At 50.5% G+C, this 11,858-nt stretch overlaps 5 protein-coding genes across 5 annotated transcripts; 3 read left to right on the top strand and 2 right to left on the bottom strand.

The window, feature by feature from the left end:
- Nucleotides 1–853: 853 nt before the first annotated feature.
- F5Y00DRAFT_58176 (uncharacterized protein) lies at nucleotides 854–3,593 on the top strand. Its single transcript, XM_048013835.1, has 2 exons — nucleotides 854–949; nucleotides 1,006–3,593. Exons 1-2 carry the CDS (start codon nucleotides 937–939, stop codon nucleotides 3,270–3,272), a joined length of 2,280 nt encoding a protein of 759 aa, XP_047869621.1. The 5' UTR covers nucleotides 854–936; the 3' UTR covers nucleotides 3,273–3,593.
- Nucleotides 3,594–3,697: 104 nt separating this feature from the next.
- On the top strand, nucleotides 3,698–5,014 carry F5Y00DRAFT_269110 (uncharacterized protein; the record flags this gene model as incomplete). Its single annotated transcript, XM_048012379.1, has 3 exons — nucleotides 3,698–3,821; nucleotides 3,914–4,125; nucleotides 4,249–5,014. 3 exons carry the CDS (start codon nucleotides 3,698–3,700, stop codon nucleotides 4,783–4,785), a joined length of 873 nt encoding a protein of 290 aa, XP_047869622.1. The 3' UTR covers nucleotides 4,786–5,014.
- A 595-nt stretch (nucleotides 5,015–5,609) lies between these two features.
- F5Y00DRAFT_223347 (uncharacterized protein) lies at nucleotides 5,610–7,507 on the top strand. The gene is made up of 2 exons (XM_048005860.1): nucleotides 5,610–6,177; nucleotides 6,242–7,507. Exons 1-2 carry the CDS (start codon nucleotides 6,089–6,091, stop codon nucleotides 7,080–7,082), a joined length of 930 nt encoding a protein of 309 aa, XP_047869623.1. The 5' UTR covers nucleotides 5,610–6,088; the 3' UTR covers nucleotides 7,083–7,507.
- On the bottom strand, nucleotides 7,508–9,051 carry F5Y00DRAFT_223348 (uncharacterized protein). The gene is made up of 3 exons (XM_048005861.1): nucleotides 8,231–9,051; nucleotides 7,928–8,020; nucleotides 7,508–7,846 (listed from the first exon to the last, which is right to left on the bottom strand). Exons 1-3 carry the CDS (start codon nucleotides 8,742–8,744, stop codon nucleotides 7,659–7,661), a joined length of 795 nt encoding a protein of 264 aa, XP_047869624.1. The 5' UTR covers nucleotides 8,745–9,051; the 3' UTR covers nucleotides 7,508–7,658.
- Nucleotides 9,052–9,082: 31 nt separating this feature from the next.
- Nucleotides 9,083–11,554, bottom strand: F5Y00DRAFT_223352 (O-acetylhomoserine ami). Its single transcript, XM_048005862.1, has 5 exons — nucleotides 10,855–11,554; nucleotides 10,737–10,791; nucleotides 10,595–10,678; nucleotides 10,174–10,533; nucleotides 9,083–10,113 (listed from the first exon to the last, which is right to left on the bottom strand). Exons 1-5 carry the CDS (start codon nucleotides 10,902–10,904, stop codon nucleotides 9,295–9,297), a joined length of 1,368 nt encoding a protein of 455 aa, XP_047869625.1. The 5' UTR covers nucleotides 10,905–11,554; the 3' UTR covers nucleotides 9,083–9,294.
- Nucleotides 11,555–11,858: the final 304 nt, after the last annotated feature.

The raw sequence follows: 11,858 nt of genomic DNA on the forward strand, positions 1-11,858 counted from the left end.
CCATATGTCTGCATTTCATAAGAGGTCATTATCGGCCAATGGAAGAGTTGGTGACTTTTCTTTTTCTTTTTTTCCCTACGGACATCTTGGCACAAGATCTAGGTATATTAATTCTATGGACGGGATGATTCGTCGTACAATACTTAGGCAACTATGCTAGTTACGCACCTGAATGTCTAACCTAGGTATCTTATCTTCGATAAGCTGGTTTAAGTCAAATACAAGTGGTTGGATTATTGGATAGCTGCAGGGACCCTTTAAGCAACAAGTTGGTGGGACTTGTTACGCCGCGGCGCAGGCAATACTTGTCCGCTACCTGGTATTCCACTTTGACCGCTTCCGTAATGGATTTCTAGCGGGACTAAAGTCCGGATAAGCAGGCAGTCGTACTGTACGATGCCTATGCCTACCTGGTACATCTATGTAAATAATAGGTCTATGCCTACCTCATACAATACATACAATCGCACCTACCTACCTACCTTACCTTAGGTACATCTCAAACTACTAATAGATGCTAAATGGGCATTGGACGCCTGCATGTGAGCAATCCGGGAGTCATCCATCAATCCCTCCATCTGCATCACTTTCTCAACGACGCTGCTGCTGTCGACCCCCAACAGCTTCTACTAATTTAATTTTACCGTATACTTCTTCAAACCCCCATCTTTCCCACGGTCCAATATTCAATACTCAAATTCCATGTTTAGTACCTTGGTTTTTCCTTTATTGGCGGGTTAAATCATACCGGGTTCTTAGTTTATCATAAGCATTCAAGAAAGTCGTATTGTTTGCATCACCGTGCCATCGTCACCGCTGATTAATTTGCTTTTTTTTTCCACATCCTCGAATCCCGCCTAACTCTACCCGACGTTCCTCATCCCCATCTTCATCGTAATCTGCGGGAGTCTACCCCCTCCTGCGCTTTGATCGAATATGTTCTCAGAATGTAAGTTGTGCTTCTGCCTATTGACTTACAAGCCAAGTCTGACGCCTTGGCCCAAGATGCGTCTAGGTTCCTAGCCCAGTCGCAGTCTCGGTTATCCAATTTCGGTCAGCCGGACAACAACGAACTGTCGAACCGGCAACCACAGACGACGCCAGGTCGATTCTCAGGTAGAAATCCCACACGGTCTTCGTACCAGACTCGATTAGGGAATCCTTATCAACCCTCAAATTCGCGGTTCGGAGGCTTCTCGAGGTATAATACTACCTCGGATGCCCCGCTATTTCATAGTGCCTTAAACGAGTACCGAGAAGACGAGGATGAGGACGATGCGAGAGAAGCTGCGGATCTTCGGGCCTTGCAGCGGTCGCGTCGGGTTTTTGTTTCAAGCCGCCTAGAGGAGAGCTCGGCTTCGGAGAACGATGACCTTCGCGCCTCGTCCGAGCACAATGAGAGTGAGTCGTACGGGAACTTATACTCGAGCGCTCGTCCTATAGGTGGTATCAAGAGCAGTTGGAACGGGGAGTCAAGCTTCAAGGATAGACATTCAAAGCGCGAGGTAGTCAAAGACCCAGACGGCCCGGGCAACCCCCAGCATCAGCGGCAGAACTCCGATACGGATGAGAGTGGAAAGATGGTCGATATCGGCCTGGAGTCGACGGTGTTAGACAATGAGGTACCCGATGATCTCTTACAAGAGACTCCTACAGACTCAGCACCACCTGCATTTCAGCAGTTCAAGTCTGGGTCGAGCGGTCCGAAAGCCGTAGCCGGACGGAGAGGCTCGAATCTAGAGCATGATCAGCGTCTAATGCGACAGGCTATAGCAGAAGAGGACGAGACGGAGGAAGAAGAGCGAAACGAGATTCCTGCACCTACGCCCACGCGAATGTATGGCGAGATCTTTGTGCATGACCAATTCTTCGCATGGATCTACCTTATAGCCATCGCTTCCCTTTTCGCGACCTTCGTATTAGTCTGGTTGCATACCTCTGTACCGGGCAGGAAGATTGGCGACACCATATACACGACACTCCATTCGTCGTTTTACCTCCTGGCTGTAGATACGTTAGTCTCAATAATCGTCGCCCTGGTTTGGATGGCAGCGTTACGGTCTTTTGTTCAACCCTTAGCTCTGCTCATCCTGCTAGGCGTCCCGATCGTCCTCTTTTCATTTTCGTTGTATCCGATGATTTCCAGCTTCCAGGGACCAGACCACGGATCACGAGTACAGGACGTGGTAATGAGATATGCGTCCATCATCCCAGGGGCCTGCGCAATCGTTTGGGTATGGTTATTATATAAGGGACGTCACGAAATACAGAGGGCGGTTGACATATTGGACTTCTCTAGTCGCATCCTTGCGGCCAATCCGGCGCTGGTGCTTCTCGGACTCGGTTCACTAGGCTTCGTTGTTGGGTGGACGTGGATATGGCTATGGATGTTCACAAGAATCTTCCTTGGGGGCTACTTTTCTAAGTCGCTTTCGGCCTTTGTCATCGGCACTGCGACGTGGTGGTTAGCGGTCTTTTTCTTCCTTATGTACGTTTGGACTCTTTCCGTCATGAGCGGAGTTGTACGTGCTACTACTGGAGGTACCGTTTCGAATTGGTATTTTTTCCGCAACAATCAGTCATCCGCCTCGTCGAATGCGATTGTCAAGGGCGCGCTAGGACACTCTACGACTACGGTGTTTGGGACTATTTGTGCCTCGACCCTACTATCCCTGGCAGTCCGGATTCCCATTCTGATCCTACCTCGCCGGATCTCGAGCATCTTCGAGTTCATAGGATGGCGACTAGCTCCTCGCCCGGTGTCAGTCCTAACCAACCCTCTGGCATTAACATATGCGTCGATTCACTCATTACCCCTCATGGAGTCGGCATCACAGCTTAGTAGGATACAGTTCCTCGCCACGGGACCCACTACAACTCTTACACCGAGCGCATTCTCCCGACGTGGACAGTCATCAGCAGCGTTAATGCCCTACAGAATGGCAAAGATGCTGCTCCATGCCGCACGATTCGTCATGTCAACAGCTTTGGGTTTTGCGGCATGGGTTATGACCGCGCGGCAGTTAGAGGTTCAAATACCAGAGGGTCACGGCGTCAGAGGGAGCGCCTATGCTTACGTGGTAGGTATGGTAGCTAGTATGATCGGCTGGGGCGTGTTGGGGGCAATGGAAGGTATTCTTTCAGGTATCCTCGACGGTGTTCTTATATGCTACGCTAGTGAGAGGCGGTTGGGTAGCGAACGGGCAACTTACTGCATTGAGGCGGCGCGGTTGTTCGAGGAGAGGAGGTATGACGAAAGGGATATGGTTTAATGGTATTTTCTAACTATACACACACACATTGCACTTTTAGCTTCGGCGTTAGCGTTTGGCCACCAACGATGGCGGATAGGAGTCACGCGAGATTGGACATGCTAGAATTAAAGACTGCGGGGAGTGTTTTACTACATAGCTGCTGCGTCGGCGGTGCGCTTCGTGTTGCTGCTTATAAAACATCGTTGGGTTTGTTCGTCGAGGAGCGGTGGTTTTGCATTCGTCTTGACTAGCCAAAACTGGTTCACAAGAGGCAAGAGCACTGAGGACTCGTCCAACGATAAATAAGAATGGTAGACTATTAGAACCAAGCTCGACCTCTTGCACTTTACCTGCTCATCCTTCTTTGCTCCTAAACCACAACTCTTAAGTAGTACCTAAAGTAAGTAATAACTTGCTGGCTTGCCAACTAATACGACGACATCATGAGGACCAAAGACGACCTGATCGAGCAATGTCGCAAGGAGATTCTCAAGCGTGCTGCCATGATGACCGGGCTGGAGGCGCAGCCTGAGCCTATTCAATGGGATGGTATGATATCCCAGTCGGGTGAGTATATATACGCACACATGTGATATTCTACGATCTATTCGTTGTCTTATGATTTAGGATGGAGAACTGAGTGATTGATTAATTAATAGAAGATTCGAAGGAATCGACCGAGGAACAGCACAGTACTGCCGAGGACAGCAAGGCTGATGAGGACGTTGAAGTCGAGGAGGATAGTGATTGGGAAAATATTTCCCCACGTGAGGTCAAGAAATGTAAGGATAATGTTCTTTATTTCTATCTTGCTTTCTCGCCTCCTCGCATACTTACCCACTACTACTATCTCTATCCATTCCTTGCCCTCGTAAATCATCAGGCTTCCTACTCGCAGTCTCTGCCCATCCCCCCCATTCGTGAGAGAGCAGCTTTTCTATACCAACGTATACTGGATGGATAGCCAAGAGTCTAACCGGTCAACCTACTCAAGGCTCCGACGACTACTACGGCAAATACGTCAAGGAGCGCCCTATCGAGCAGGGCGAATGGGCTCGACGTAAATAAAGTACCCGTCCCGCAGCCCACGGCGGAGTGGTTTAAGCCGCCCCCTCCCGAGCCCAAGGGCAAGCGTGGTAGTACTACCGCTGCCGCTGCCGCTGCCGCTGCCGTTGGTACTGGTGCTGGTGCTGGCCGTATCAAGGGCTGGGTAAACGGCATTCTACGCCCGAAGAAGCCGGCCGAGAAGGAGATCAGCGACGAGCCGTACGTCGAAATCAACACCAGCGGCGAGTCTGACACCGACACCGACACCGACTACCAACAGCAACAGCAGCCTCAGCCGCTGCTGTCGTCGTCGTCTGGGCCCCCGGTCGGCGCGCAGGGACGCGCGGACGGCAAGGTTCGGGATAGCTGGCGGGCGGGGGGGTATTCCGAGCCAGCGGAAGCCGAATTGTGCGGTCTTTGGTACGCCGATGAGGACTTGATTTGGAGGGTGGGTGGGTTTTGCTGGCTGGCTGGGAGTGTATGAGGGATGGGATGCGTGTAGGTATGTGTATGTGGATTTTGATCTACTATACATAATACATACATACGGATTGGCAGACTGGTTGGCTATATACTACCTATAAGCTTGGAGGGTCTATCTATCTACTATCTAGGGACAGCAAGGAGTTAGTTGGTAACGGGCATAGGTATACCCCAGGTTTGATTCTTCTGGGAACGGAGTTACTCGGAGTTAAGGCTGTTTAATGTATTATTGGATACTTGATCATAGCCTGGAGTAGATAGTTTTTTCTTCCTTTTTTTTTTTTATGAAATAGAATGCTTGTCCCGATATCTTGCCCTAACAGAAATAGTCTGAAATGACCGAGTTTCATGTGAGTATCGAGTGAATCCACTTTGCTCTATTATACGAGCCCGAGAGGTAGCCAAGTCATGAGCACCGAGGTGTTTAGACTAGGCCCCGTGTTATTACATACTATCGTGGCTCGGAACTCGCAATTCGTAAGCTGGCTAACATTATTCGAATACCTATGCGAAAGTGACTTACTATATACGTGGTTGAAGCAGGGACTCGTGACATTGTCATTGTTGGTGCTGGTGTCGTCAGCTTGGTCTTCTGCAAGATAGTGAGTGTATCGTACTTGTAAGTCCAAGACAAGGAAAGAACTCAGCCACACTCTGCTCAGATGGTGATTGGTTTTAAGTAAGGTCTCCGACAAGAGAAAGGGGTCCGGGGGGCAAATAAGAAGTCGCTATCGGTTACACAATCGATCCGGGGGAAGCTGATAGGTACTTACAAGTACTTCGTACAAAGACGATTATCGGCTTTGCAGTTGCCGACTGCGAAGTTGGAGCTAATTAGGGGCGGTGCTTGGAGTTATACACTTGCTCATGTATGTACAAAATGTCATGTCATGTCCATGTACCCCTTTGACTTACATACATGTATGTACCTATGTATGTATATCGCCTCGCCTCATCAAATCATCTCCTCGTAGCATAATCTAGAATCGCATTTCGACAGAAAACCGCAGTAACCACCCTGCAAGCCTGTTACTATTTATTCTCATTAGCTGATCCTGCAGTAACACCATCTTAACTTATTTCTCTCACGAAGTAACCTAAATTAAATACTTGCATCTCTACAGAACATCCATCCATCCATACATTAGTTTAGTTACTCTCCTTCTCCTTCGCAACATCAAACCCCTCCTTACCTATCATCAGGACCCCGCTTCCTCGCGCAAGTCGATCGATCAACTGATCAACCGAATACTTCACACCTCAATATTAATAGTATAGACAAATCAACTTCAATTTCTACACGCATGGCTGATTTCGCCGCTCCTCCCGGCCCGCCGCCCCCCAAGGTCCCCGAAGGTTGGGTCGCCCGCTGGAACGATCAATACCACGAATGGTGAGTCCCTATCCCCCATTATCTCGTCAAACCGCCATCTTCTAACCCGCTCTGTTCCCTCTAGGTTCTACGTTAACACCTACACCAAGAAATCCCAATGGGACAGACCTACCGAGCCAGCCGTAGACCCTAACCGTCACGATGACGGCGCGCCCCCCGGTCCTCCCCCAGGCTACACGCCGGGCTCCGGACCCTCGCCCACCGACTCCAAGAACAACCCCTTCGTGAACGAGTCAACGAAGCCCGGGTACGGATCTAGTTCACATGTGGACGAGGACGCGGACGCTCGGTTGGCCCGCCAGCTACAGGAGGAAGAGAATGCGCGCACTAGAGGTGCCGCCCAGTCCTACGCCAACACACCCACACCGCCCCAGGGCTACTCGCCATATCCCGATCAGCTGCCTCCGCGCTCATCCGGCGGCAGCAACCCCGCCGACAAAGCCAAGGGTCTACTCGGCAAGTTCTTCGGCAGCGGCAAGAACAAGCCGCACGCCGGGTACCCCGGCCAGCAGCAATACAGCCCCCAGCCCCAACAACCCTACGGCGGATACGGTTCTCCCCCTCCCCCTCAGCAGGGGTACTACAACGGTCCTCCGCCTCCACAGCAATACGGCGGCTACGGCCCGCCTCCAGGCCAGTACGGCGGATACCCTCCCCAAGGCGGCTACGGCGGTTATCCCCCGCAGGGCGGGTACTACGGGCAGCAGCAACCGCCTAAGAAGAGCGGAGGCGGCATGGGCATGGCGGGAGGCGCGGCGCTGGGCGTGGGCGCGGGATTGTTGGGCGGTGCGCTGATTGCGGATGCGATCAACGACGAGCAGCAGGAGGCGTATGCGGAGGGCTATCAGGATGGCAATGGTGGTGGGGATTATGGTGGCGGCGACGACTTTGGTGGAGATTTCTAGACGCCATGCTGCGTTGCGTTGCGTTGCGTTGCGTTGCGGTATGTTTTAAAAGCAAATAAGCATACATCGAATGTCGTCTTCGCATTTGTTTTTTTCTTTTTAACCATCAGCTCGAGTGAGGGACGAGAATAGGAGGGTTATGCGGCTCGAATAAGACAGACGAACGAGACTCGTATTAGGCATTAGGAGGCGTTGATTATGAATGGCAGCAAGACTAAGCATAGGGACGAGAACGAGAATGAGAACGGGAAAGGAAAGGATACATAGGGAGAGAAGTTCAGATCGAGATCGACTCGATGCTTGCTTGGGTCTGGTACATATCATAGGTCCTGCGGCATAGCGCAGAAAGAACGCTCGTTCTAGGTGCTTAGGCGTATTAATGCGATGGCAATTTAATCCCTGCAACTGAATGAATTTGAAAGCAGAGCCGTCTTCGTCTTATGATAGGCGTCATTATTCTCTCTTCCCCGGTTCATGATTTATGCTATGTATTTTCCCAAGTGTCTAGATATTCTAGTACGTTTTAGGTAGGTATATTATACTCTTACTCTTCGCACCTGTGTCTTTTTACACGATCTACCTCTTCCCGCCTTTAGACGACGCGGGCTCGGCGTCGTCCTTCTTGGCGCCCTGGCCGGCGAGGTACGCGGCCATGTCGAAGTTGCCCATGGGGTTGGCGCCGGGCTGGGGGCCACCGCCCATTAGGCTGCTCATCGGGTTGTTCTTCTGCTGCTCTTCCCACTCGGCGCGCATTTCGGGGTCCACTGTGTTGTTGTTAGTCGGATGGTTGGGGATTTTATATTTGAGAAAAGGGGAGGAAGGGGTGGGAAGATGGGATGACTTACTGTTCTCGATTAGCTTCGGCATGCCGATGAATAGGACCATGCTGACGAGGCCCATGAGGATCATGGGGTTCTTGAGGATGCTGAGGATGGAGACTATTTGGTGGGTGTTGTTAGCTTGGTTCAATGGCGTATATGATTTATACCTCTTTTTCTTTGCTCCTCCTCTTGTAGTTTTATTATTATGGTTTGGGTTGGCTGGCTGGCTGGCTGGCTGGCTAGCCATTCTATGCGATGTCCCCCAACAACGGCGAGAAGAGCAGAAAGGAGGAGGGAGACGAGAAAACAGCAGAACGGAATACTCACAAGACCCCCTCTCGACAAAATACTCCTTCGGCCCCAGCGCCCTCACCGCAAAGCCGCTACCGCTCCGCGGCACCTCCTGGCCCTTGTTATCCCAATCGTTGCCGCGGTACGTCTCCCAAGCGCGCACCGCCAACCCCCCTTCTTCTTCTCCTTCTCCCCCGTTCGCCTCCCCTCCTTCATCCGTAGGCGTATTATGCGCCAGCACGTCGATCCTCAGCGGCGCGAAGGCGTGCGTCCGGCTGTGCACGTCGGCCAGGTACGACCCGGGCGTCACGTTCCGGAAGACGAAGGACCCGGCGGTGGTGAGGGGGGCGTCGTAGGCGGCGCGCAGGGCGGACAGGGTTGCGTGCGTGTTATGTGGGAGGACTTGGTGGTTCGGGAGGGATTGCGAGGAGGGGACCCAGAGGGTTATGGTCGCTTGGGGTTGGTGGTGGTGAGGTTTGGAGGAGGCGGCGGAGGGGCCGGCGAGGGCGGAGAGGGCGCCTAGGAGGGCGGTTGAGAGGGATATTTGCATTTTTTTTTCGGATGGTTTGTGGTTTCTGTGGTGGTGTTTATTTTGTGTGTGTGTGGTTTGATGGGAGAGTTGGTGGTTGGGAGAGGTCTTGAAGCTGTGAATTTCGAAGGCTACCTATGATGATGATAGGTACTTGCGTTGTGAAGTACCTAACCTAATGGGGTACGTTAGGTATTGTATTGTACCTCCATGTATGTACAATACCTAATATATGGGGCACGGCACGTCGTTGGGGAAGGATCTTGGCGTCAGCTATACGTAGGTACATATGGGAAGTCTCCAGTTATCAAATCCGAGATGAGGAAACTACTCGTTTTTTTAATAATAAAAAATGTTAATAATAATCAAGGAAGCATTGCTTTTCAAATTTTCATTTGATTCTTTACTCTTGGAGTTATATGAATAAGTGATTTGTCAACATCAGATCACAACAATATCATATCTCCAACGAAACATTCAACTTCTCTTCTTACTAAAAGGAGAGAGTATTTATAAGTTGAATGGGGGGTATATTTATATGCTTCTCAAAAGGCCTATTCATAATTTTAACCTAGACCACTGTTGGTGCTTCCTTCTGCTTAGCCTCACCTCCTGATCCTGTCTCTTCTCCCTTCGTTGTTGCAGCAGAAGCCTTCTTGAAAGACTGCTCAAAGTCGGCAATAATATCATCGATGTGCTCAGTACCAACCGAAATACGGATTAAATCCTCAGTCGTTCCAGAGGCGATCTTCTCTTCATCTGATAGCTGTTCGTGTGTCGTAGTCCAGGGGTGGATAGCTAGAGTCTTGGAATCTCCGACGTTGGCGAGGTTGGAAATCAGCTTGAAGCCATCAACGATTTGGCTACCGGCAGTACCACCACCCTTGACTCCGAAGCTGAGGACACCACCGAAACCCCTCTTCAAATACTTCTTGGCTAGTTCGTGGCTAGGATGGCTTTCCAATCCGAGGTACGACACCCAGCTCACGTAGGGGCTAGACTCTAGGTACTTTGCGAGTGCAAGCGCGTTCTGTGCGTGTCTTTCGGCTCTTAAGCTTAGCGTCTCGAGACCGAGGATGAGTTGTTGAGCGGCAAAGGGATTTAAGGAAGAGCCTAGATCACGTAGGATCTCAACTCTTACGCGGATGGCAAAAGAAATAGGTCCGAAGGTCTCCCAGAACTTGAGGCCGTGGTATCCCTCTGACGGCTCAACAAACTGCGGAAATCGGGCTGCGTTCTTGCCCCAGTCGAACTTCCCACTATCAACGACAACACCAGCAATAGTTGTTCCGTGACCACCAATCCACTTGGTCGCCGAGTGGACAACGATATCTGCACCGTGCTCAATGGGCCTCACGAAGTAGCCTCCAGCTCCGAAAGTGTTGTCCACCTGTTCATGTTAGCATTTAGTATAACTATCATAACATTGTAAGAGATTCGAGCTACTTACTACTACGGGGACACCTTTCTCGTGCGCAACCTTGGCAATAGCTTCAAAGTCCGGGACGTTATACCGGGGGTTACCAATACTCTCGAGATATACGGCCTTGGTCTTATCGTCGATGGCTGCGGCGAATTCCTCGGGCTTGTCGCTCTTGATGAACTTAGTCTTGATTCCGAGCCGCGCAATAAAAACCTTCAATTGGTTGTATGTACCACCGTAGAGGCTGGGAGTCGCGACAATGTTGTCGCCGGCATGAGCGAGGGCGGCGATAGCCATGAATTGGGCAGCCTGGCCAGAAGAAGCTGCAACGGCAGCCACTCCGCCTTCCAGAGCGGCGATACGCTTCTCGAAGACATCAACGGTAGGCTATAGAGGCTATATCAGTATATGTTCAAATTCCCGGACATGAATGACTACTACTACTAACGTTCATAAGCCGGCTGTATATATTGCCAAATTCCTTGAGGCCAAATAGCCTCGCGCCGTGTGCCGAGTCATTAAAGACGAAGCTCTGTTGCCTAAGTTAGCTTCTGATGCAGCTTAATACTTTGCGCCTCGGGTTAGCAGACAGTTGTGGCATATATAGGAACTGCGCGAGAATTCGTCGCCGGGTCCGGCTGTTGGCTACAACAGTGTTAGCCGTTAACATCACCACCAAATTCCCATAGCATCAAGTAAGGTTCATACCCCGCGTGGAGTTGGAGAGTCTCAAAGTTCTTGCTTAATTCCCCCGCCATTGCGGTTGGTTTTGACTATATGTTAAATATATAAATGTTCAATGGATATAGAGGGGTCGTCTCTCGTGTAAGTGGGATGATATATGGACTTGGAGTGGTATCGAACCATATATTGCAGTCCAGCGACCCCGAGAGGAGGGAATAGAGAAGTATTTGAATTCGCGAGCTACCTACAAGACTTACTACGGGAAGGGTATCGCTTGGCTAACTTAGATGTAGATATATACTTGCTCATCATAAACGGCTTCCCGACAGAGGTACTCTACCCGAATCGTCACTTTTAAGACCCTGTTTAGGGAATTGTGGAGTCGGGGTAAAAAGCACGCCATCGACTATCGCCTATGAGCTTGCTCATGTAAGGCATTTTATCCCAGTTAGGGTGGAGGGGTGATTAAGAGTAGAGCTGCGCGTATCTACTATTAGCGAGCTTGTACTTTGGCCGTGCTGCCGTGTAAGTCCGTGTAGTTCGGCGACCTCGCTGTATGACGGGACTTGCTTTTCATTGGGTTTACTTAATTGGATAGCCGGTGAGTCAGTTTTGTCCCCTTCCATCTTGTAATAGTTTTACTTAATAAATATTCTCTAGCTACCTAGTGTACTGTTTGTCTGTCGAGGTATTGACTTACAAGCAATTGGGGCGAAAAAAAGGGGGGTTACCGCGGGGCATCATCCCACGCAAGCCGCTATGAGAAACTACATACCTAAGTAGGTACCTATATAGGTACTAAAGCTGGCAAGCTATGGCGGGGTACGTAAAACATCATCCTATAGCTATATTGCGACAGATTTGGTATTCCCGCGCCGGTAAGTATGTAGGGAGGATATCGGGGTAGGATTCGTGCATATGTAGCCGCTGACTACGGTTAGAGTTATTAGTCCATCTAGATTTCATTAGAGTAAGGCTTGCCGACATCGCTGTTTCGAATCCTAGCCCCTGACGAACAATGCTTAAGG

Source organism: Daldinia vernicosa, assembly GCF_022497035.1.
Source record: "Daldinia vernicosa strain CBS 139.73 unplaced genomic scaffold F5Y00scaffold_2, whole genome shotgun sequence".
Classification (NCBI taxonomy): Eukaryota; Fungi; Ascomycota; class Sordariomycetes; order Xylariales; family Hypoxylaceae; genus Daldinia; species Daldinia vernicosa.